Genomic DNA, 25,245 nt, shown 5'->3' with positions numbered 1-25,245 from the left:
TTCAGGGTGCAAAATCTTAATGGCACCCAAAATCCGGCAGGCATTAGTGCACATAAATTCCAGATCTGCTGGTCTATAAAGAATGCCAAACACATAAATATTCCAGTTCTGGAATCGTTTTACAATCATTGTTATGTTCTGTCACTTAGTTGTACTGTTTTTACAATGCACCCAAGTGTTCTCTATGTGGAATTATATGTGTATTTGACTTCTCCATAATTGACATATTTGATTTACTAGCAAGTCCACAGTAAAGTATCCTGGAGGTGCATAGGGCCTATAAATCAAATGCTACTAGTGGGCCTGCCTGCAGCACTGGTTGTGCCTTCCAATTAAGTAGCCCTGGAAACATAGCTCAGAACTGCCACTGCAGTGTCTGTGTGTGTAGTTTTAAACTGATGATTCGACTTGCCAGGTGTACCCACTTGCCAAGGTCAAACATTCCCTTTTCATACATGTAAGGCACTTCTAAGCTAGTCCCTAGGCAGCCCCATGGGCAGGGTGCAGTGTGTGTTAAAGATAGGACATGTGCTGTTGGGGTTTTACACATCCGAACAGTGAAAAATGCCAAATTCAGTTTTCACTGTTGCAAGGCCTATCTCTCTCATAAGTTAACATGGGACTGCCTTTAAATGTCCTTAAAGTGTGGTTTCCCTTTGAGAGCAGATAGAAATGTGGAGTTTATGGTCCTTGAACTCACAATTTCAAAATACATCTTTTAGTGAAGTTGTTAGTTTTAAAATGCCACTTTTTGAAAGTAGGCATTTTCTTGCTTACACCATTCTGTGACTCTGCCTGTTTGTGGATTCTTTGTCTCGTCAGACTGACAGTTGGGTTGTTTGTGCATCTCCACTAGACAGTGACAAAAAGGGTGCTGGGGTGTAACCTGCATATCCTGAGGGGCCATCTGGGCTAGGCTGGAGGGTGGAGTGGTCACCTACACCCAAAAGGGCTGTGCCTGCCCTCACACAAAGCAGTCCCCAACCCCCCGGTGTGTATCTGGAGAAAGGCCCGAGCAAGACAGGGTCTTGTAAACAACAGAGACTTTTCTTTGAAGTTGGGCAACTTCAAAGGCAGAAAGAAGTATAAGTATTTGACCCAAAACCCCAGATTTTAAGAGGGACCTCTGCCAGGAGAAGAGCTTAAGAGCTGAAGAACTGCTGTCCCTTCATGTGACTGTGCTTTGTTGGGCTATTCTGCAGTTACTGCCTCTGCCTGAGAAAGAGGACAAAGACTGGACTGCTTGAGAGGTTTCTCCAAGGGTCTGGACTGAGCTTGCCCCCTGTTCTGAAGTCTGAGGGCCATCAAAGACTTCCTCTGCCAGCACCTGGACTCTCTGCTGAGACTCCTTCCCTGCCAAGTGGTGCTTAATCCAGTCTGTGGCCCCTTGAAAGGAGAAGCTGGTGGAAAACCAAGAAGAGACAAGTGCACCAATTTCAGACTACCCCGGACTGACGCCGTTGCCAAATTCCGTGACGCCGTTTTCAACTGAAGCCGTGGTCCTCGCTAGAGTGCGACAATCCCGCAGCACCCTGGCTGAAGTCCACGACTCTGTGAGTCTAAAAGTACAGTGTCACTAACGTTGGTGACACCTGACTTTGCCGCACCACACCATGACCGACAGATATCGACCTCGCCGGAATTGCGCGGATCCAACACTTTGCATCGATGCTGCCTCACCTCCACAGCTCTTCAGCAAAATACCCGACGCCTCTTCACAATGCCTCTGCTCCTTTGCCCCTCTGCCCCTCTGCACTGGAACCGATGCCGCACCGGATCCAGCGATGCCTCGATCCCCAACTCCGTGCACTGGCCCTGGCATGCTTCCTCTTTTTCACAAGGTACTGGGTACTGTACCATGGGTCTGTGTGACTCTGTGACTGGTGCCATTAGTGTTGGATTCATGGGAACTACTTCGTCATGATGCCGTGATATCACCACTTCGAAGCATTTGTGTTTCAAAGCGCTATACTGAAGTTTAATCCTTTAAAAATTCATAACTTTGCTTGTGTAAGTTGGATTTTTGTTGCTTTGGTATTGTTTTATTTAGGTAAATATTTACTATTTTTCTAAACCTGTGTGGTGTTCATTTTGTAGTGATTCACTGTACTACTGTGTGTGTTGGTCCAAATACTTTACACATTACCTCTGGGTTAAGCCTATCTGCTCAGCTACCCAGGGGTTGAGCGGCGGTTAATCGGGTGTGTTTCTCCTTTGCACTCACTAGAGTGAGGGTCCTTGCTTGGTCAGGGGGCAACCTGACTGCCAACCAAAGACCCCATTTCTGGCTCTAAGGGCCAGATGTAGCAAAGGGTTTTTCCCATTCTGTGTCAATGGGAAAATGTGTTTGTACATGTGGCCCTAAGTCCCCTCCTTATGACTGCTATATATATATTCCAAATGTCCCTGCTGTTTTCTGGCTATTTTCACACCATAAATCAATGTGATGTTCAGTTAGTGTTACACAAAATAATATTTAGGAGGTCCCTTGTGAAGTGAATAACTTTGCATCAGTTACTGTCCATGAGTCTGGGCAGGCCTCTTTTCTTGGGCATCTTCGCGCCCCACTACCACCACCATTTGTGCGCACCATGACGCAGGGTAGGGGAAAATAGCATCAGAATTGTTTACGCTATTGATGTACTGTTCAGGGTGAGCACCAAAATTTTGGCACTAACCCTGATCAGTACATAGGGGCCATTGCACCAAAGGGTGCCCCTTTTAACGTCTGCTCTCAGCAGGCATTACAAATGCCAAAAAAAATGCAAATAAATCTTTTACATTTCTTTGCTCCGTTTTATGCTCCCCCTAACGGGAGGACGCCCCTCTTGCACACATTATGTCTGGGGCAGGCATAATGTGGTGCAAGCTGTTACAAAGTTATGCAATGCATTGTGCCACTTTTTAAATCTGGTGCAGCATGTGACCGGGTCAGCCCGATCGTAAGCGAGGCACCAGCAGGACAAGAGTTGTTTTCGCGTTCCCATGTTACCATGGGAACGCTTTCACGGCGAGGCCGGCATTCGGAGGTTGCCTCGACAACCTCCGATGACGAGGGCACAGCGGATTGGCCAGCGGGAGGCCAAAGGCCAGGGATTCCCCAGGAGAGGGGAGGAGCGGCGGGAGAGGACGGAGGAGCGGCGAGGGAGGACGGAGGAGCGACGAGCAAGTACGAAGGAACGGCGAGCGAGGAGAAAGGCGGCGGCGGCGGTCGGAGAGGACAGCCTCACAATCCGGAAGGCAACCCCGAGGACGGAGGGCAGTCCCACTGGCCGAGAACTTGTGGAGACGACGCCAGGAAGAACAGAGTGGTACCGGAGCCCAAGGGGACCAGACCAGACCAGACGACAGCGGGACCGGAGACCAACGAGAGGACCTCCACAGAGCCAGCCACGGCCCCGGAGGGTCGTGGCTCTGGAAGGTACGGTCCTTGTGGACAAACAGAGGGGCACCTTAAAGGGAGACAAGCTGGGGAAGGGAGGGAGGCAGGGTGAGGGGAGGACAGGGAGGGAGTCAGAGGGCACCAAAAAAGGGGCACGTAACAAGCACCAATAGTAAGCACATTTAGGAGATAAGGCAATAGAGACACAGCCCACAGTCCTCACTGGCACCCCCCTTCCTGAACCCATTCCCCAGTATTACAGCTAAGTAAAGGACGTATGTAACGGCCTTCATTCCTCTCACCATCGGTATTTATCCTTTTCTCCCCTGTATGCTACCCGGGATCCCATGAGGAAGATCCAAATCGCTACCTAAAAGGAAAAGAGGAAGAGAAGCACGTTAGGAAGACGAAGATCACCACCCAAAGAAGGAATAGTCTCTAAACCACTTTACAGAACCCTATACATAATTTATTTGAAATAACAAATAAATACTTACCTTAATAACCCGAGCTGCCTCTACTGAGTGTCTGTACTGTTGGGACTGCTACACAGCATTTTTGCCATAATATTGCCAAATTAGCATAAACAAATGAAGCTAATTTGGGAATAATATGGTACAAGGGGCTCTTAAATCCGCCCTAAGTGTTCTCTTTACCCGTACAGTTTACTAAAGATGGAATTAGGTCACATCAGATTCATCTTTCCTTTGATCAATAGTTGGAAGGGGAGAAAAGAGAACTTGGAATAATTGATTTTCATGTTGTTAATAAACATTGAATAAATACTCGAAAAACATGTGTTAACGCGTCCGTCTATGTCAATTTATACACATCAGGACTCGTTTTAGGTCGATGAATCTTTGGGCCCAGTGGTGAGTCTCCGTAAGACGAGATTACCAATTATTAAATCAATAGTATTATAAAAGTTAGCATCAAAATATATTTCACAATAACCATTAATGAACCTTCGGCACATTCATTAATTCTCAGACTCAAATAACCACACATTGAAGGAAGATTTTGTGAATTTATTCCCTATTGATTACAATCTAATAAACGCATTAGTTTCAAAACCAAGAAGCATAAGAGCATAATCACAAAGTGACAACTACGATAAGCTTTCAATAATGCAATGATCAGGAACATAAGATAGATGCGTCAGCAAAGAATAGATTACGGTGCATAATAATCCATAAGATATCAGTTCAGCATAGCTACATGTCAGTCACGTCAGTTCCGTCAGTCAAATGAACACCTCGTCTAACCTCAAATTAGCATTAGCATGTTGGGCTTCATGCAAAACAATTTAGAATATCAATTTGGAAAACATCTAACTAAGATACCTAATTAAACATACAGCAGTTGGTACCTAGAAAGAAAGGCAAATAGATTCCGTTAGCATTATAATTACCCTCTTCGAGATAGGTCAGCATTCAGGATCAGTCTTCGTCTTCAGGACATCAGTTGAGTCACCGTCAGTCTATCTAAGTTGGAAGCAAGGAAAACTTTCCCTTGCGGGGAAAGTTAACGGGCAATCTATGGACAAGGTTATTTTCTAAGTCTCAAGTCATCAAATAGAGTGACAGAGTTTCTGGATGCAATCCATATCATCCCCTGCCTAATGTGTCTCGTCTCTCGTGTCATGGGTTTTTATCCCCTTTTTCGTGATACATTCCCCCAAAATTCTATTGGTTAGTAACTACACCCCATCATTGGTAACCAATCAAATTATACATTAAGTAATGCATTTGTCATTTCACGATATTGGTTCGTCTTCTAATTGGTCTTCATAATCGACATTTTCGTAGATGGCATATCCGGGGTTACTTCACCATTTTGACACACGTCTTGGGTCAAGAGTTCTCTTCTCCTCGCTTTATTGTTCTTGAAAGTGTCTATGTTTGTTTCATATCACACAATTTTAGACTAAAGGCTACTAGCATGCGAATGGGAGAATTCTGCGATGTTGCTAACAAGTACAGAAAAGAACAATAGCTGGGTCATGGTCGTTTGCAAGTCCGCATACTGGAGAAGCAGAAAAATACACTTTTAAATGAGAATTACACAGCTAGTTCGCGACTCATGCTAACTTAAGACATACGAGTTCTAATGAATACAGTTTTAATCGTGGTAATACATATAATTAAAGATTATTTCTTTTATTCAGCATTAGTGTTCACAAGCGAATAAATCTTCACGTTTATTAATACATTTCAATTATTAATTTGCATTGTTCAATGTAAGCATTTCACGTCTATAAAATATAATATTTAAACTACGCTCTCTCAGTCCCTCCTCTGATGACGCTCGTCATCACACAATCTTTGATCTTCAATTTTTCACCTTGCGCATAATACGCATTTCAACATCTTGCCCTTTATGTGAACTTTCCCATATTTCATTAAACATTTTCTCTCTTTCACTTTCTTCGTTCAGTCTGGCTCTTTTTGACAAGTTTCTTTTAATTTTTTCATTAATTTTGCATGCTCCCCATAATCCTAATAGACAAATCAAAACAATTAATAGACCTAACATAATTTTTGCAAGAACTCCATTCCAAATGTTGGTAAACCAGCTTCCTACTCGGGCAATTCCTTTTCCAAATTTTTCCCAAACTCCAGGTTCTTTTAAATCCTTCAAATCTGCACTATCTCTAGTAAGGTTAGTAAGCATACTTCTAATTTTCTTACTATTATCAGGTATAAATGAACAGCAGTGATGTTCATTAAGCATTTTGCACACACCTCCATTCTTTGCTAAAAGAATGTCTAAAGCAAGCCGATTTTGAAGAGTCATGGCTCTTTCTGCAGCAAGTTCAGTATCCATCAGTAATATTGCTCCTGTAAAATTTGTCAGCATGTTATCCACAATAGTAGACAACTTTTGAATTTTCATAGAATTTAAGATAACCCCAACTGATGGGATTATTGCTCCAAATATGTCACCAATGACAGCCGCCACTGATTCTCGTTTTTGTCTAGTATGTTGTATTTCAGAAGATTTAGGTATTTGTTTTAAGTCATCAATCTGGTATATCTTTGGGAAAACTATTCCCAAATAACATGTCCCATATCATCCCTTTGGGAGACGGTAATATGCATTTAACACACAGATGTAATAGATTCCAGGAATCGCTGGGTCTTGTCCATTTAACATGAAGGTCCATTTACTCTGAAACAAAAACACATGTCTACATTCACTCATACCCACAAATAAATTGTCTTGATCAGAGTTTGGCCTATATATACATAGCCTACCTACGTGTAATGCATCTATAGCTAATTTGCCTTGAGTTTTAATGGCTGTATAAGCATAATCATTGGCATAAGTACATTTTTCTAAGCCTTTTTCTAACTTCTCCTTTAATGCTTTGCGTCTATCATCTGTGTGGTCTAGAAAGCTTTTCTCTACAGAAGACAGTAAGCAAGTAAGATTATTGCGATGTGCATAAGCAGTTCCAAATGTAAGTGTCGGCTCAAAGAATCCTCTAACTATTTTAATATCATGTTCTTTAGCTAGCTTATTCAAAAATTAAATCACAGGCACAAAAGAAAACACAACATCCAGATTTGAATAAAAGTATTGTACATGCTCTTGATTATAGAATATTGTTAATAGCAAACTGCAGCTAATCCCATAAGTAAGAGGGAGGCTATGATAAGTAACTCCCTCCTGCACAGATGAAGGAATTTTAGTACACACATAACAATCTTTTGCATCCATAGTTTCCACATACTCATTTAATAAGCGATAGAAGACATTAGTAGAAAGTTCCCCTTTTGTATTAGTTCCCTCATGCAGATGTCTAGAATCTTGTTCAAATTTCTCCCACTGTGATAATTTATTAGCAATAGTAGTAGTCTCTGGTTTTGAAGTTGCGTTAATAGTTTCCCTCTCTTTCCACGGCATTCCTACAATCACTCCCACAATCATTACTGCACATACAACACCTACCATAAATCCTAACCAACCACACACCTTACTTCCTTTGTTACTATAAGCCATGTTTGTATAGAATCAGAATAGCAGATCAACAATCAACTCAAGATGGCAAACTCTTTCTGCGTATTTACAGCGTCTTCTCTCACTCCGGGACCTTTTTTCTCGTCAATTCAGGTTAGCAGCTTGTCGTAATTCTGTTTCTTGATGTCAAATACAGGTTTAATGTCTCTTTCCGGTAAGTTTATGAAGTCTCTTCCTTTTCAGTTTTCACAATTGTTCAAAAAAAAATTCTCCTGTAGTTTATCCTCAGGTACCGTAGTATTGGCCTGGCACTTCTCGATCAAAACAGAATGCTAAGAATTCTTGTTGCCATTCAGAAGTTGTAGCATATGCCCATTCAGGACCTGTGTACCTTCGGTTTGCTATTCTCTTTCTTTTTAATCTTCGTTCACCTTGCTGTTCTCCTTCACTCAGATCATCTGCCTGTGAAGTATCACTTTCCTCAATTATTGTCTCGTTTGCTATTGCTCTTATTCTAAGATGTGACTTATCTGGCCATTTATCACCTCTGTGTGTCTTGTTTCGGTGTCTTCCTTCTAGACGTTGAATAGCATCCTCCTCTTGTAATATGTTGTTTTCTCTTGACGGACCTGTAACTAATTCAGAAGACTCTGATTCATTCTGGTTTAAATCTACGGTTTCTCTCTCTCTGCAAACCTCCGCTTCTATACTGTATTCAGACTCAGAATTGTATTCGTCTGCTTCTGGGAGAACCTCTCCTTGTCTTAGTTCTCCTGCTGCCTCAACTGAGATAGGCACTCTGTCACCCCTCTCGATCTCACTGTCAGCTTGAGTGACAAGACTGTCCTCAGTGGGCTCATCTGCAGTCTCAGATCTTTCTTGGTTGATCTCTGTTTCTGCGACCTCTCCACCTGAAGTTACTGTACCGGATTCTTCAAGTTCCTCTTCGACAGGACACGTTACCCTCTTTGTATGACTGGCATGTATCCAGTTGGGAATTCCGGCACACTTCACAGCAGTAGTGGTAGTCAGTATTATTTGATATGGCCCCTTCCAGTGTGGTTCAAGACATGATTTCCTCACGTGCTTCTTGACAACCACCCAGTCGCCAGCTTGCAAAGAATGTCCTGTTTAACCGATTGGTGGCAATGTGTTAGCTTCCACCTGGTGAGAGAAAGAGCGAATCACGTCAGCCAATCCTTTGCAGTAATCCAACACCATATCATCTGTAATATTCACCAGTGCATTTGCAGGAACCGCTGGTAACCTCATTGCTCTACCCATGAGGATTTCATGGGGGGACAGTCCCGTTTTCTTATCTGGTGTGTTTCTCATGGACATCAGTATTAGCGGTAATGCATCTGGCCACTTCATGTTTGTTGCTGCACACATTTTCGCTATCCTTGACTTTAAGGTACCATTCATCTGTTCAACTAGTCCTGATGCTTCAGGGCGATAACTACAGTGCAACTTCTGCTCGATGTTAAGTGTTGCACACAGAAGCTTGATCACCTCATTGTCGAAGTGTCTTCCCCTATCTGATTCTATAGAAACCGGAAACCCGAGTCTTGGTATTAACTCCCTGAGTAGTAGTTTTGCAACTGTGAGACTGACATTTCTACGTGTAGGGTATGCCTCAATCCAATGACTGAAAACAAACACAATTACCAACACGCACTTCAATCCTCCACAAACAGGCATTTCAATGAAATCCATTTGTATTCTATTAAATGGACCTCCAGCTGCTCTTCCAATGTGGCTCAAATTTACCACTGTTCCTTTTCCAGCATTCATCTGTTGACAGATGATGCACCTGTGACAAGTAATTTCTGCGGCATGTCTGAATTTTGGATTAAACCAATCAACTTTAAAAGATCTGATCATGGCATCTCTTCCTAAATGTGCTTGCCCATGATATAATCGGGCAAATTGTGACAGAAGACTATTTGGTAAAACCAACTTTCCATCATCTGAAACCCATATATCATCTGCTCTTTGTACACATTGCATTTTCTGCCAGGAACATTTTTCTTCTTTGCTAGCAAGATTTTGTAGTGTCTTTAATTCATCTAAAGTATCAACCACTCGTAATGCTAGACTCAAAGTTGTGTCGTTTTCAGTCTGTGGTAGCAATTCCCACTGCTCTTTAAATGATATACAGTTCAATGCACAAAACCTTGCAACCTGATCTGCATAACCATTCCCCAATGACACAAAATCTTGTGATCTGGTGTGAGCACTGCACTTTACCACAGCAATTTCAAGAGGTAACTGAATTGCATGTAACAAATCTCTTATTTGTTCTCCATTTTTCACTGGTGATCCAGAGGAAGTCATAAAACCCCTCTGCGACCAGATTTGACCAAAATCATGTACAATTCCGAATCCGTATCTGCTGTCAGTATAGATTGTAACTTTCAGATTCACAGCAGCATGGCAGGCCTTTGTAAGAGCTAATAATTCTGCCACCTGGGCAGAGAATACCTTTTCAAGCCAAGAGGCCTCAGCTATGCCAGATATAGTACATACTGTGTAACCAGCTCTCAATGTCCCTGTTGAATCCCTTAAACAGGACCCATCCACGAACATAATGCAGTCGTTTTCTTTTAGCTGGGTGTCCTGTATGTCTGGGCGAGGTTTGGTACAGAGGTCAGTCACCTCAAGACAATCATGCTCAAATTCTTCCCCATCTTTGATTTCTGTATTCTCATTGGGAATTAGAGTTGCCGGGTTCAGTACTGTGCATCTTTTCAGTGTAACATTTGGTGACCCCAAAATAATCGTCTCATATTTGGTAAGTCGTGCATTTGTCATGTGTTGTGTTTTCGTTCTTGTCAACAAGATTTCAACAGAATGTGGGACTAATACTGTCAAAGGGTATCCCATGACTATGCCCTCACATTGTGAAAGGCTTTGACCAACTGCTGCAACTGCTCGCAAACAACCCGGTAAGGCTGCTGCGACAGGGTCCAAAGTAGCTGAAAAATATGCTACAGGGCGATTTGCATCTCCGTGGACCTGTGTTAAAACAGACAAAGAACAAGCATCACGTTCATGACAAAACAACAGAAAAGGTTTCTCATAATCGGGCATTCCTAATGCTGGTGCCCTGCACATGCATTCCTTCAGCTCTAAGAATGACTCAAGCTCTTCTTTTGTCAAAGTGATTGTGTATGGTTCATCTTTGACATCTTTCCCTGTCAATTTTATTAGGGGCTTTGCGATGATTGAGAAGTTGGGTATCCATTGACGGCAGTAACCCACCATTCCCAAAAACATCCTGACATCTCTCTTTGTTGTTGGGGGATTCATCTGTAAGACAGCTGTTATTCTTTCCTTTGATATCCTTCGGGATCCTTTCTCAATTAGATGCCCCAAATATTTCACTTCTTTCTGACAATATTGCAGTTTCTTAGGTGACACCTTATGCCCATTCTTTCCCAAATGGTTCAACAATGCAATGGTATCATATTTACAACTGTCTCTGGTTTTGGATGCAATTAACAAGTCATCAATGTACTGCACAAGAGTTGAGTTAAAAGGCAGCACAAGAGGTTCCAAATCTTTCTTCAATATTTGATTGAAGATGGATGGTGACTCAGAAAAACCCTGAGGGATTCTGCACCAACTGTACACCTTATCCCGGAATTTGAAACTGAACAAAAATTGGCTATCTTCATGTAGCGGTATTGAGAAAAATGCCTGTGATAGGTCTACCACAGTAAACCATTCAGCATCACAAGGAACTTGGAACATTATTACCGCCGGGTTAGGTACCACAGGGCAACATTTTATCACGATTTCATTTATTTTTCTCAAATCCTGCACAATTCGAACCTTCCCACAGGGCTTCTTCAAACCCATGATAGGTGAGTTACATGGACTGCTCAAAACTTCTTTCAAAACGCCTTGTCTGAGAAAATCTGCAATTATCTGTGTCACTTCAATGAGTACATCTTGAGTCATGTGATATTGTGGTACTTGCGGGAATACTGCATTTGGTTTTATTTGCACCTTGACTGGTTCAACCCCTTTAATTAATCCGACCTCTTTTCCTGTCAAATCCCACACTCTCTCTGTTACAGACCCTTGTAGGTCAGCAGGTAATTCGATTAGAGTGAACACTGGGAATAGAGTAATTAGAGGGTAATCTTCACTCGTCTCACCTCCTTCTATGAACTGACCCTCATCTCCTTCATCATCACTGTTTGTCTGGACTTCTATTCCATCATTGGAACAGGTAATTGAACATTTAGTCTTACATAGTAAGTCCCTTCCCAGTAGGGATACTGGACTTGAGTCGCATACGACAAACCTATGCAGGCCTTGGAAATTTCCGATTTCAACCTGTACTGGGTCAGTAATTGGATTTGTCAGATACTGGTTAGCCACACCAACCACTCGTATGGTGCGCCCTGATAGGGGTAGTCTCGGTACTTCTACGCTGCGGACTGTAGAGCGTGTAGCTCCAGTGTCAACTAAAAACGAAACCTTATAGCCCATCACCTTTCCCTCTACATATGTGCCTCTCTGATCTATTTCTAACGAGGCTGCAAGCCTGCACTCTTCACTGTCTGAACTGTCATCTGACCATTCCTCATTCATCTCATTTTCACCTCGTAATGGGAATTGTTGTACAGTGTTGTTTTGACTTGTCACCTGACCTGTGACCTGCTGAGGAAGCGTCACCTGTTGCTGTCCCATCGGAGCTAGGGGTAACTGCATTTGCTGTCTAGGCACCATAGGAATCTGCTGTTGCATCGATTGTACTGGCACGTTTTGAAAACGCGGCATTAACATTTGTTGCATAGGTTGTACCCCTGGCATTTGCATCAAATTATTCTGTAAGTTCGGGTCCTGATGTCTCATTCTTGGACCTCGCGGATTCTGCTGTGCACCAACATTAATGCTCTGCTGAACTGCACCATCATGCACCATATTTGGACAATCCCGTTTCCAATGTCCCATGCTCCCGCATGCATGGCATGGTGACATCTCCTCTTCACTACCTGCCCGTCATTTTGAACGACGACATTATTCATGTCCAAATTACGATTCACAAAACTTCGACCTCTACCTCTCGGCTGTGCCTGAAACCCACCATTCATTTGCGGTTGCTGGTGCATCATTTGCTGAACACCATTTCCCTGAATTCCAGCTTGTGCAGCTCTTATCTGCATCACCATCACTTTCTCTTTCAGCTTTTTCTGCTTCAACTCAATTTCATCACTACAGTATTTCGCATACTGTAACACCTCATCAATCGGCTTAGCTTGCCAATAAATCAAGTGATTCTTAATCATCTGACCAACCTCTGGTCTCAGCCCTTCAACAAATCTAAACACGAGATGATTCATGTCTTTCGGTTCGATCGTCTCAGTACCACTGTAATGTTTAAATGCCTTTAACAATCTCTCATAATAGGCATGTATTGATTCCTTAACCTCTTGCGAAGTCCGGTCGATTTTCTGCCAATCGGTCACCTTCGGTGACACCTTTTGTTTCAAAAACTCAATAACCTTATGATAATATTTCAACACCTCTTCAGAAGGTGCTCCAGTCACCTTATCCCTTGCTGGTTCCTTCGTGGGCCAATCTACCCCTCTGTTGCACTCGAGCCACAAATCCGGTGGAACAATAATCTCAAACAAGGTATTTAAGTCTTCCCAAAGACATTTTGCAAGCTTCACAAATCTATCTGTCTGTTGATACCACTCGATCGGTTTTTCTCTTAACCTCGGGTAATCATTCGTAAAGGACAAAATATCTCCCCTGGACCAAGGCACATGGACTAAAACACCACCAGCCGTTTCTCTCATGGGCAGGATTTTTACTGAATCTAAATTGGGTGTGGTTGTTGTTTCAATAGACCCTGGGCTATCCTTTTTCCACTTGTCTCTTTTCTTTGCCCACAGGCCTTCCCATTTTTCTAATGCTCCCCAAATCTGTGCACTCTGCAGTAATTCTTTCAGGTGTGTCTTCATGCCTGCAGATCTCATGTGATCAAAATCTTTGGTGTCAAAATCTAATCTGTAGCTCCTTTTCAAATGCTTCGTGTTACCAATATCAATATTGTATTTGTCTGCCAGGTTCGCTAATCTCTGGTGTATCTTCCCTACTTCTTTGGTAATCTTAGGACATAAGTATCTCAGTTCTGCCTCAGTGTAGGATTCCAACCTGTTCACTCCCATTGTTCCTTCCACTAACTCAGCAGCTTCTGCCCCTAGGCGTACAAGATTCAGATATTCATCTTGTCTTTCCTTTTCAGGATCAATTTCGGTTACTGTAGTTTTTCGAGAAGCAGAAGTTTTCTCTAACCACTCGTTTAATTGCTGTACTGTAAAACCTTGCAGTGAAATGTTTCCTGCATGTATCATTGGAGTATGTGAGGTATTGGTACTCATAGTTTGGGGAGTCAAAACTCCCAACCCTGCTTGTCGCATTGCTTCCAGAGGTGCCCCTATTGGACTGAGGTCCATTAAGGGTTTCTGTTGCTCACATACCTGTCCTTCCTGGGCCATTATCTGTGGAGTTCTAATAGACCCTCCTCTTATCGCTTCATGAGTCATAACTCCCTGTTCACAGGTTCTTGTTTTCTCTTGGGCATATAACGGCACTGGGGGACCGACAGGAATAGGTAGTGATATAGCGGCAGGTGTCTGACCTGCTCCCAGGCTTCTTGGAGCCGCAACACCATAGGTCTGTTCTAATGTACCTGGTACAGGTACTAACGGAGATCCTGCTACAGGGTTATATCCTGGTATCAGCTGTGGCGGTTGTGACACTAGCTTTGGAGTTGACTCAATCTGAATCAGCCTTGACTTTGTGTATATCGGGTCTGGCGGCACCACCAAGTTCGTAGTAGTCTCGAGCACTGGAACATCGGGATAGATTCTTTTTATCTGCGGTGGAGGCTGCAACTGTGTTGGCTAGTCTGGTGCAGTGGGTACACTGTCACCATTCTGTATCAAGGCTGTATCGCTAGTCTGTACCGTATCAGTAACTCCCTTCTCCTGCGTCTGGTTCCCAGGATCTAAGCTAGTACTCGGAACATCGTCGCTCACCGCATAAGGTGGTGGTCGATCATGTAGCAATCTATCCAAAAACTCCTCATCCTCTGAATCATTCTCTTCTTCCCAGGATCTTTTTTGTTCTTTAACTTTGCCTGAATCTTTGTTAGTTTTGCCAGAAGCTTTCTTTCCCTGTGTTTCTTCTCCCTGTGTTATCGCTGGAAACAGCTTTAACCCATCTACTATTCCCCGTCTCCACATTTTATTCTCATTGTCCCATCTAGCTTCTGCATAGGATTTTTCTGCCCTTGTCAATCTTCTGTGAAACCTTTCTTGCCTATGTTTAAGAGCCATCAGGTCCCAAATCGCCAGAGCCTCATATTGTGCCGGTCTCGGAGGTGGTTTCTGCGTACTTAACATCCACCTCAAGTTTTCTAATACCTTTGGATTGAATGTCCCATGTTCCGGAAATGCTAGACACCCCTCTTTTTACGTCAACTTGCGCCATTGTTTTATCCATAAACAAGGTGCAACACCCTTTTCCTCCATAACCGTATAAGCTGGAGTACCCTCTGGTGGTGTAGGTTCCCCATCAGTTGCGACAATGTACACATCTCCCCTCAAAGCGCTCTTGAATGCCTTAACAAAATTCATTTTTGCAATTCTTTTATTTTTGTTTTTAATCAGAAAAACTTAATTCCCAGGACACTCTTCACCTACCCTTTTCTCAACCTGTTGTCTCCCACGGACGGCAGCCAATCCGTGCGCGACCCCTCTTAACATCTGACCTATCTCAGCGCGGCACTACTGACGTCACACTCACACACTCTGCAGCTGACAAAGTCTTGCGGCTTGTCCACACCTTACTAACTCATACAATTCAAACAAACTAATGCGATTTATTGCAGACACTTAAAATGACAATACAAATCTGCCGGTTTACTACAGGAAGGGTAACACATTTGCTTCAGAACTTTACAGAGATTTCACTTGAAGCCTCGGCCGCTACTCTCTCCTTCTCAGTTCCCACATGCGCAAGCAGAATTCGACCCGCAAATTCTACTCTCGACTTGTCAATGACTCCTTCTAGTGCACTTTAGAGCTTGTCAAATCTCCATCGAAGGTTTCATACATACGTTATGACTCAAACCTGACTTGTCAACCACGCCCGATTGACCTGTTAAACCGCACAGATTACAACATAAACCATGTTTCTCATTATACTCCGGAGTCTTAGACCTCACTAGGTCCGTATACCTTAACCAACCACGTGGATAATTTTGAACAATAAGCGCTGCATTCACATGAAGTACGCCGACTTCCCTACTCTCATACCCCACTCCTGCTAAACAACACTTAATTTGGCCTAAATACACACAAATCTTCACAATCTTCTGCAAGATGCTTAAGCTTTAAGCAAGCGCAAAGACCCTAACCACACATACTATGGCGCCGAGAACATTCCCAACTCATTTAGGAAGGCTCCGAGATCCCGGGAAAGCCCATGGCGAACCTAGCCACTCATCGTTTTGCCTAATTTCATTATCACAGAAAACAAATTTAACAATGAAAACTCCGTCCTAGGGCCCCAAGGGCCAAACCGTTGCTCTGCTACCAGATCTGTTAACGCGTCCGTCTATGTCAATTTATACACATCAGGACTCGTTTTAGGTTGATGAATCTTTGGGCCCAGTGGTGAGTCTCCGTAAGACGAGATTACCAATTATTAAATCAATAGTATTATAAAAGTTAGCATCAAAATATATTTCACAGTAACCATTAATGAACCTTCGGCACATTCATTAATTCTCAGACTCAAATAACCACACCTTGAAGGAAGATTTTGTGAATTTATTCCCTAATGATTACAATCTAATAATAAATGCATTAGTTTCAAAACCAAGAAGCATAAGAGCATAATCACAAAGTGGCAACTACGATAAGCTTTCAATAATGCAATGATCAGGAACATAAAATAGATGCGTCAGCAAAGAATAGATTACGTGCATAATAATCCATAAGATATCAGTTCAGCATAGCTACATGTCAGTCACGTCAGTTCCGTCAGTCAAATGAACACCTCGTCTAACCTCAAATTAGCATTAGCATGTTGGGCTTCATGCAAAACAATTTAGAATATCAATTTGGAAAACATCTAACTAAGATACCTAATTAAACATACAGCAGTTGGTACCTAGAAAGAAAGGCAAATAGATTCCGTTAGCATTATAATTACCCTCTTCGAGATAGGTCAGCATTCAGGATCAGTCTTCGTCTTCAGGACATCAGTTGAGTCACCATCAGTCTATCTAAGTTGGAAGCAAGGAAAACTTTCCCTTATGGGGAAAGTTAACGGGCAATCTATGGACAAGGTTATTTTGTAAGTCTCAAGTGATCAAATAGAGTGACAGAGTTTCTGGATGCAATCCATATCATCCCCTGCCTAATGTGTCTCGTCTCTCGTGTCACGGGTTTTTATCCCCTTTTTCGTGATACATTCCCCCAAAATTCTATTGGTTAGTAACTACACCCCATCGTTGGTAACCAATCAAATTATACATTAAGAAATGCATTTGTCATTTCACGATATTGGTTCGTCTTCTAATTGGTCTTCATAATCGACATTTTCGTAGGTGGCATATCCGGGGTTACTTCACCATTTTGGCACACGTCTCGGGTCAAGAGTTCTCCTCCTTGCTTTATTGTCCTTGAAAGTGTCTATGTTTGTTTCAAATCACACAATTTTAGACTAAAGGCTACTAGCATGCGAATGGGAGAATTCTGCGATGTTGCTAACAAGTACAGAAAAGAACAATAGCTGGGTCATGGTCGTTTGCAAGTCCGCATACTGGAGAAGCAGAAAAATACGCTTTTAAATGAGAGTTACACAGCTAGTTCGCGACTCATGCTAACTTAGGACACACGAGTTCTAATGAATACAGTTTTAATCGTGGTAATACATATAATTGACGATTTTTTATTTTATTCAGCATTAGTGTTCACAAGCGAATAAATCTTCATGTTTATTAATACATTTCAATTATTAATTTGCATTGTCAAATGTAAGCATTTCACGTCTATAAAATATAATATTTAAACTACGCTCTCTCACATGTATGCGAAAGATGGAATCATTAACCAAGAAGAATAACAAGGGGGTTGATGCTAAAACTGTGTCTCTTAGATTAGTACTAAAGTACTTCTTGTTCAGCTAATTATGATTATGTAATGTGCTGTGCCTCTAAGTCTGTGTTATAAGTATACAGCTTGCAGTTTCATTAGGGTGTTTTTTGCAAATTCCCACATATTGTGTTTTGCGTTGTTCCCCAATGACAAAAACTGAACCTTTCTTTCAAGCCCTTAATCCTTCTCTGGCTCCATCTCTAACTTCCACACCCAACGCTGTGCCATCTTGAGCTTGTGCAACCTGAGAGGCCCCCACGGGTTTACTTCCAATGCTCCTCCATCAAACCTACTTTTTATTGAAGGCAATTTTATATATTGATCATATGTGTCTGCACATAGTGCCTTCGGAAAAAAGAGAGGTGATGCTTTAAAACTCATTTACTGTACGTCTTAGCTCCACATTTTCTTTCCAGAGAGGACACTGTCCCTCATTTTTTTCTCACCTACCTGAGTTTCAAGACATACAGCTAAAGCTCAACACCCTTTGTACTCTCAGCATCTACTCGACTTACGGAGTGGCTGGGGTCTACTCTTTCTGCAGGAGCTCTTCTGGGCTTGTTCCAGTTCGCTATGCAAAAGCTGCTGCTGCCCTACTGATGTTTCAATCGTAAAAGTATTTATGACAGTTTTTTGGTTTACACAAACAATTATGTCACGCCTCTTCCAAAATGGTCGCCCTCCGTTGCATTTCTGATGTTTCCTCCTCTCCATCCTTGTTTTGGGGTTTGTGTGTCTACTTTATCCTGTTGTCATAGTGCTGCCTTTGTCTGGCATAATTCAGCCCCACCCAGATGCGTTCAGCAGTCCCCGAGTCAGTCGTCTCTTCTGTACTCACTACTTCTGTAGAACTTCTGAGGATGACATAAGAGACAGCATTCCAAACTCTCCTGCCATCTATATTGCACCAGATTCTAGGGAAGCCTCTGTTTTGTGCATTGCATCTGCCTCTGCAGGTAAGTATTTTTTCTGACTTTTTGACTATTTGTACGTTTGGACAAACTCGCACGATGGTCCTTTGAATATTTACGAGTATTTCAAAGGAAATGCAGATAGCCTCTTATAAATCTTGGGTCATAAGAGTCTGCCAACATGTGCCAATGTGTGCTACACAGTCATGTTAGGACGTGAATGCCACATACAGGTTTGCAATATTTAAAATGTAGTTTATGAGGGCAGGGCTGCAACAGGAAGAGCATTTTCTGTATTTTCCTTTTACGTCCTGGGGAAGAATGCCACTGTTTTGCAAAATAACTAAAAGTTGTGTCCACATTTCTTCACTCGAGTTTGCTTGGTTCCTCATTCTCTGTACACAATATGCCAACATGTCTCAAAAACAAAAGTCACTGGTCATTTTACTATGGTCACAACAGACAGCTGGGAGGATTCTTGAGAAGACTGATGCATGGTAAGAGCATCTTTTCTTCTCTCTTGGTGCTGGTTCATCAGATTTTGCTTCTAGAAAACTCACCGAAAAGTCCTAATGGAAAGGATTTCTTCAAGGAAGAGAAGTATCAGTTATCCGTATCCTTCACGTGTACATACATCTGAAGGTCCGAAAAATATCTGGGTAGGCCATCACGTAATTTATCTTCCCCCTCCATCACCCGATAGCTATTTATCCAAACTGTTTGCTTCCCATATAGATGTGTAAGACACATGGGATCGTCTATCTGAGAGGAGGCCCATTGATTTGTACTGATCAGTGGTATTTCCTTCAATCGATAAATAACAGACCCTCTCTCCTTTTGCTTTCTTAGTGGGAGTTTTTTTTTAACTCTTTGTTGTTTCAGAGGTGTTTTTTTCATACCCCTTGGTCAAACGTGTTGTACAATATTGATGCAGGTTGTCAACTGGAATCTCTGGCATGATATCTGAACTATGGACAACGCTTACAATTGAACTCAAAGGATGAACATTGATAACTGTCACACTAAATTATATCCTCCGCAGAAACATCGGGGTTAAATACTTGAAATCTATTGTGTTGTTCTTCCCAGTGATGATGTCACCCCAGAGCGAAAAAAGAAAGGCCAAAGGACTGAAATCGTCCCTCTCCACCACAGGGGATGCCTAGAGAAGCACGTGGACAGAAAACAGCACACAGGATGACCAGTCTCTTAACTTTTGTTGTCTGAATTCCAGAGGGAACCTGGTCAAAGACTGAATACTGAACTTCATTCCATCCACTATCAGTGACTGCTTCAAAAATATTCAAGGAATGAATAGTGAAGAGTCGGTCTCCTCTAATCACCCAGTAGTGTGATATTCTCATGTAAGAGGCAATGCTGAACACCTTTAACCTGCCCACATACACTCTTTAAGTCATGTAATACCCATTAGAGTGCCCCATGGCAATAAACTATACTGAGAAACTTGTTCTGCGATCAAAGTTAGGTTTCAGGTCTCCATCGAATTCCTCTTGAAATGGACTGGCAGATACCAGGGCTGCTGGCAAAAACATTATCCCTCTTGGATGGTACCTCTCTACAATAAACTAAGATACCATGGCTATATAAAGTGAATCAGCCTCTAACCTTTCAAGAACGCTATCTCATATAGGCCTATATTTATACTTATTTAGCGCCGTATTTGCGTCACTTTTTGATGCAAAAGCGGCACAAACTTACAAAATACAACTGTATTTTGTACGTTTGCGCCACTTTTGCATCAATAAGTGACGCAAATACGGCGCCAAAAATAATATAAATATGGGCCATAGTGCCTATTATTGTGGGTACAAGGTGAGCTCAAATTAAACCTCAACAGATGATCTGTAAAAGACGCAGCTGGTCACTGGTTGAGGTGGCCTATGTGGCAGAGGGCAAGGGTTATGTGTTCCTAAAGGCTGCACTAATACATTTGTCTTAAAGAGTATTTTTCTCACATGTTTGCCAGGGCCCGAATAGGTATATAAACTTAAGTGTCCATCGGCTCCTGCAGGTAGTCCTTCCAGCAGATCAAGGCTAGTGCACGTTAATGAGTTTGAGCTTACTGGGTATTTCTACTGTGTATGTGTTATTTATGTAATGTAATTTGATGATTGTGGTAGGTTGATGTTTTGTTCAGTACTCTCATTCTCTTCCATTACTTGGTTCACCACTCTACTCTTTCTCTACTGTAGAGTCACAAGCAACCGGCTGCATTCCTCATTACCCAGCACCCTTTGCCTAACACAGCCACGGATTTCTGGAGGCTGGTCTTTGACTACAACTGTTCCTCCGTGGTCATGTTGAATGAAATGGACGCTGCTCAGGTAAGTGGAGTTATCTGCATTGCATGGGTTATCCCCACTTAAAATGCAACCCGAATATTGATATGCCTTATTTGGAGATCAAAGTGATTAGTTCTCATAAAGAGATTCAAACATTTATAAAAGATAGATTACGTATCTGAAATTACTACGCACCTCAAGCACAGTGTTCATGATTAGTTCCGATTAGTGAAAATGAGTGCTTTCTACTGCAATCGTTCCTATGAGGAGTTTAAAGTAGTGCTGCACCATGAATTCGTTATTTTCTCTGTTCTTGAGTGAATTTTAATTTAGCTTACATTTATGCCTTTTTTAATATTACTTTTTTTTTATTTAACTGTTGAATATCCAATGCATCTTTCCCATTGTAAATGGTCTTGTTCCGTTTTCATTGTTTCTTCCCCTTTTTATACTCTTAAAAAGTTGAACAGCTTTTACAATTCCTTTTAAAATTATATCATTATCAGTGTGTCAGATATCTTGTATTGTTAGTATGTAACCCATAAGTATTTTGATTTTAATAAAGCTGATTTACCTTAAAGTAGTGCTGCACAGAAGGCAAAAAAGTATTGCTATGTCGAACAAACATGGCACTATGAAATCAAGTGAAATAATAAAAGAGGCTTATAAAGCTCTCTTAACCGGAAGGTATCCAGGTGCTACATCAAAGAATTCCTGAACCTTATCAAGGAAACCCACCCCAGAAAGCATAGGCAAGCAGACAGAGATTCCGCCAGAAACTGGAAAAAATAAAGAGGAATGAGAGAATAATCAGTTTAATGCAAAAATGCAATCCTTGGATGTAAGGAGCCAGGCTTTTAAATGTTTTAAAAAAGAAATGGAGAACTCAATCTCAGCAATGTAACTTGGCAGGGTATTCCATAAATTAGCAGCTGCCACAGGAGAGGAGTGTGTGCCTCATCTTGCTTGCCTTTCGAAAGTTAGGAATTAAAATTGTCCTGCTAGAGGCTGATCTGAAGTGCCCGGTTGGCTTGTACCAATTAAAGGAAAACCTGATGACCAGTGATACTTTGCCATGAAGGGCTAGGTACACCATACCGAGCGCCTTGAACATCACTGACTTCCTCATTGGCAACCAGTGCAGGTTTTCAAGGCCTTCTTTCACAGAAACATATTTCAGGGTGTTAAGAATGAGACAAGCAGCTGCATTTTGCCCCGTCTGGAGTTTTTGTTCAAGAAGTAACTGTTGATATAAAGATACATGGCATTACAATAATCTAACCACGAGTTGCTCAACGCGATTGCCACTGATTTTCAATGTTTCTGAGGAATAAATGGGAAAATCTACCTGAGGGTCCAAATGATGAGAAAGCAACTGTTCGAGGTATGATTTACTCATAGGTTGAAATTGAGAGGTATATAGTAAGACTCCAAGGTGCATATTTAGGAGCCCCTAGCGCCACTGGAGGGTCACTTTTCCCTGCACTCCGGTAGCGCTAAGCACACTGCCATATTTACGAGGTGGCGTAAGTCCCCTTTTTGTGGCTTAACGCCACCTTGTAAATACGGCACCAAGATTCTTAAGTGAATTTGCTGGGGTAGGGCGGGGTCCACATGACTCTGGCCACCACAGCTCTGACCAGACAGAATGCTTGGCTCAAAAGACCATAAATTTGGTCTTGTCAGGATTAAGCTTAAGGAAATCTGTCATCCAGTGGCTCAAACCAGTCATACAGAGTTTGAATTTCTCGGCCGTTTCAGGAAGATTTTCACTGAAAGACACTTTTATTTGTGTGCCTTTGGCATATAACAAAACCTGGAATTCATAAGATCTCACCAAGGCAGCCTAAGATGAGACATACAGGTTAAAAAGAAGAGAGCTCGGGCAGTCATTTTTTAACTCATCTGGGTCTACATTTGGCTTTTCAGAAGTTGAATACTAATAGCTTCCTTCCAACACTCATGAAAGATGCCTGATCTCAGGATACAGATTACATTTTTTCCAGGAATTTAGCTACAGGATCAGGGACCTACTGTACAATGTTTGGAGCTCATGGGTCATTAGGAGAACATGATTTAATACTCATATGGATCTCTTTGACCTGAAGTGTTGACACCAGTGGGAAAGACAGCCGCTGTGGAGCACCTCTGGAGATATTGTGAACGAGACAATGCTCCTCATATTTCTCAACCAAATTATATTCAGAATAAATGGTGAGAATCTTGTCCCTGAAAAAGCGTTACCAAGTTGTCACAAAATGCTTGAGAAGCATTGGTTTGTTGTTTTCTGGGGGGATAAGATAAGCTCTAGATCACTTTAAAAAGCTCCTTGGTAGAATGTTCAGCTAGACTAATTTGAAATGTACAGTAGGTGGATTTGGCCTTGCCTTGTATGTAGCAAATAAGGATTTGTGCTTGTCCGTTTCCTTAGTATCTAAACTAGTATACCACTTCCTCTCCTGCCTACAACAAAGATGCCTCAATTCTATAAATGCATTAGAGAACTATGGGGCTGACTCTTTCCTTTTATAGGGAGGCTCAAAACTTATAGGTGCTATCTTATCCACGGTGGCCTTAAACCAGTAGGAGACAGTTTCAGCGGGATGCTCTGAGTGGAGGACTACCTCCATTGCTGAGGAGCTGAGGGCTGAATAAAACTCTTCTGGATTAATTTTATTCAGTTTCTATTGACTTGGGACCTATTCTGCAGCTGTTTCAAACTAACAGTCAGCTGAGGTACTGATAAACTAAAATGAACCATAAGATGGTCAGTTCAACTAAGAGGCAAAGTGTCCATTACATAAATGCCAGTTGAGTTGGTAAAAATACAATCTAAGGAGTCGCCTGAGCTACGGGTACCATTTTCCTTTAATTGAGTGAAACTAAGTGGCCATGAGTGCCACTAGCATGGTGATGTCTTTGTTGGAGGAGATCTCTACAGGAAAATTGCTTAAAACTGTGAAGTTTGGGTGCGAGATGTACGGTTCCAGCACCTGACCCCAATTTGTGAGGAACGTTGGACCTCATTATGATTAAGCTGCTGCAGGCAACAGACTGCCAGTTCTGGTGGTCTGTTGCCCACCATATTAGGAGTCATTGGAGGAGCTCTGCACATTAATGGGCAAACATCTGGCTCAGTAGAGGCGGTTGCATCGCCAGGACCGCCACACCAGCAAGACTCCGCCCGCCATGTTACAAGCCGTAATTCAGTTTGGCGGACTCCTGCTGGCGTGGTGGACCCATCCCCTCCCGACAGACCTCCTTGACGGAGAAGTTAAGTGGTCATCCGAAAGAGAGGGAGTGTGTCTGTATGTGTGGGTGCGTGTATGCGGAGGGGGATGTAGTGTGAGTGCGTGTATGCAGAGGGGAGTGGTGAATGCATGCGTGTATGCAGTTGAATGTGAATGTGTGCGTGTATGTGCGCATGTATAGGGGTGTGTGTGTGTGAGCGAGTGGGTGTCGGTGTGTCTGCATGTTTGCGAGTGAGTGTGGATATGTGTCTGCTTGTTTGCGAGTGAGTGGGGGTATCTGTGTGGATGTATGTGTATGCCGAGTGGTGTGTATGTGAATGCATGCGTGCGTGAAGAGGTGTTTGTAAGTGTGTGGATGGGTGGGGGGTGTATGCATGTGTGTGGACCTGTGGGGATGCATGTGCTGGTGACAGGAATGGGGATTCCTGTCGCTGGATGAGTGACCGCCAGAGTTTTCCTGGTAGGGTGACTACCACTGAAAGCCTGGCAGTCTGCAGGCTTGAAATCTAGCTGGCAGGCTGAGACCTGCCTCCGGGTTGGAAATGCACACTGTCGGCCACGTCAGTGTGAACCCCCCGGCGGGCCAGGTGGCATTGCGGAGGTTTGGCTTCTGCCAAACCCTTCAACTTGTGATGTTGCAGTCTTGACTGCCAGGTCCACAGTGATAAGACCACCACGGCGAGGCTGGAGGTCTGACAACCCTCAGCCTCGTAATGAGGGCCTTTGTCTGTGAACCTGGTGGGTAGTAAATCAATAGGCAAGCTAAAGTAACATTCATATGAGGTTAAGTCTAAAATTCACTGCTTCACACACCTCATTAGGTAGGTTTGCGGATTGCTCTAATGTGCAGATTAGTGATTATTTTCAAATTATAGCCAGGCCTCCAGCTGCCTGACCTGGTCGGTCTAATCAAGAGATTGTGTAACCCCTTGGAACTGTATCAACTAGATCTGGCCCAGAATCTTTCTTTGCCCAAATTTCGGTTATAAAAAGACAGTCTAGATCAGAGTTATGGATCAAGTTCTTCACTTCAGGTGTATGGTTGATCAGTGATCGAGCATTGATAAGTGCACCTGCTACATGCAGCATGGCTCCGCTTCCCTTCCTTCTTTGATTTGATTTTAATATTTATAAAGAACACAACTGCCTGAGGGCATCTCGGTGCTGCCACTTGAGGGACAGGGAGAGCACAGTCGAAGAGATGTAGAAAAAAGGAAACCATACTTAAAAGTTATGCCGATG

At 42.6% G+C, this 25,245-nt stretch overlaps 1 protein-coding gene across 1 annotated transcript in view; it reads left to right on the top strand.

Annotated features, from left to right (window-relative positions):
- The window catches only part of PTPRT (protein tyrosine phosphatase receptor type T), a 1,804,620-nt gene that overhangs the window by 1,752,992 nt on the left and 26,383 nt on the right, over positions 1-25,245 (top strand). Inside the window, exon 30 of the mRNA XM_069243772.1 lies at positions 20,663-20,794. Within this exon, the coding sequence (XP_069099873.1) occupies positions 20,663-20,794 (132 nt within the window). The remainder of the gene's footprint in view (positions 1-20,662; positions 20,795-25,245) is intronic.

Source organism: Pleurodeles waltl, chromosome 7 (assembly GCF_031143425.1).
Source record: "Pleurodeles waltl isolate 20211129_DDA chromosome 7, aPleWal1.hap1.20221129, whole genome shotgun sequence".
NCBI lineage: Eukaryota > Metazoa > Chordata > Amphibia > Caudata > Salamandridae > Pleurodeles > Pleurodeles waltl.
The sequence above is the reverse complement of the archived record's forward strand: the minus strand, read 5'-3'. Positions and strand labels throughout refer to the sequence as shown.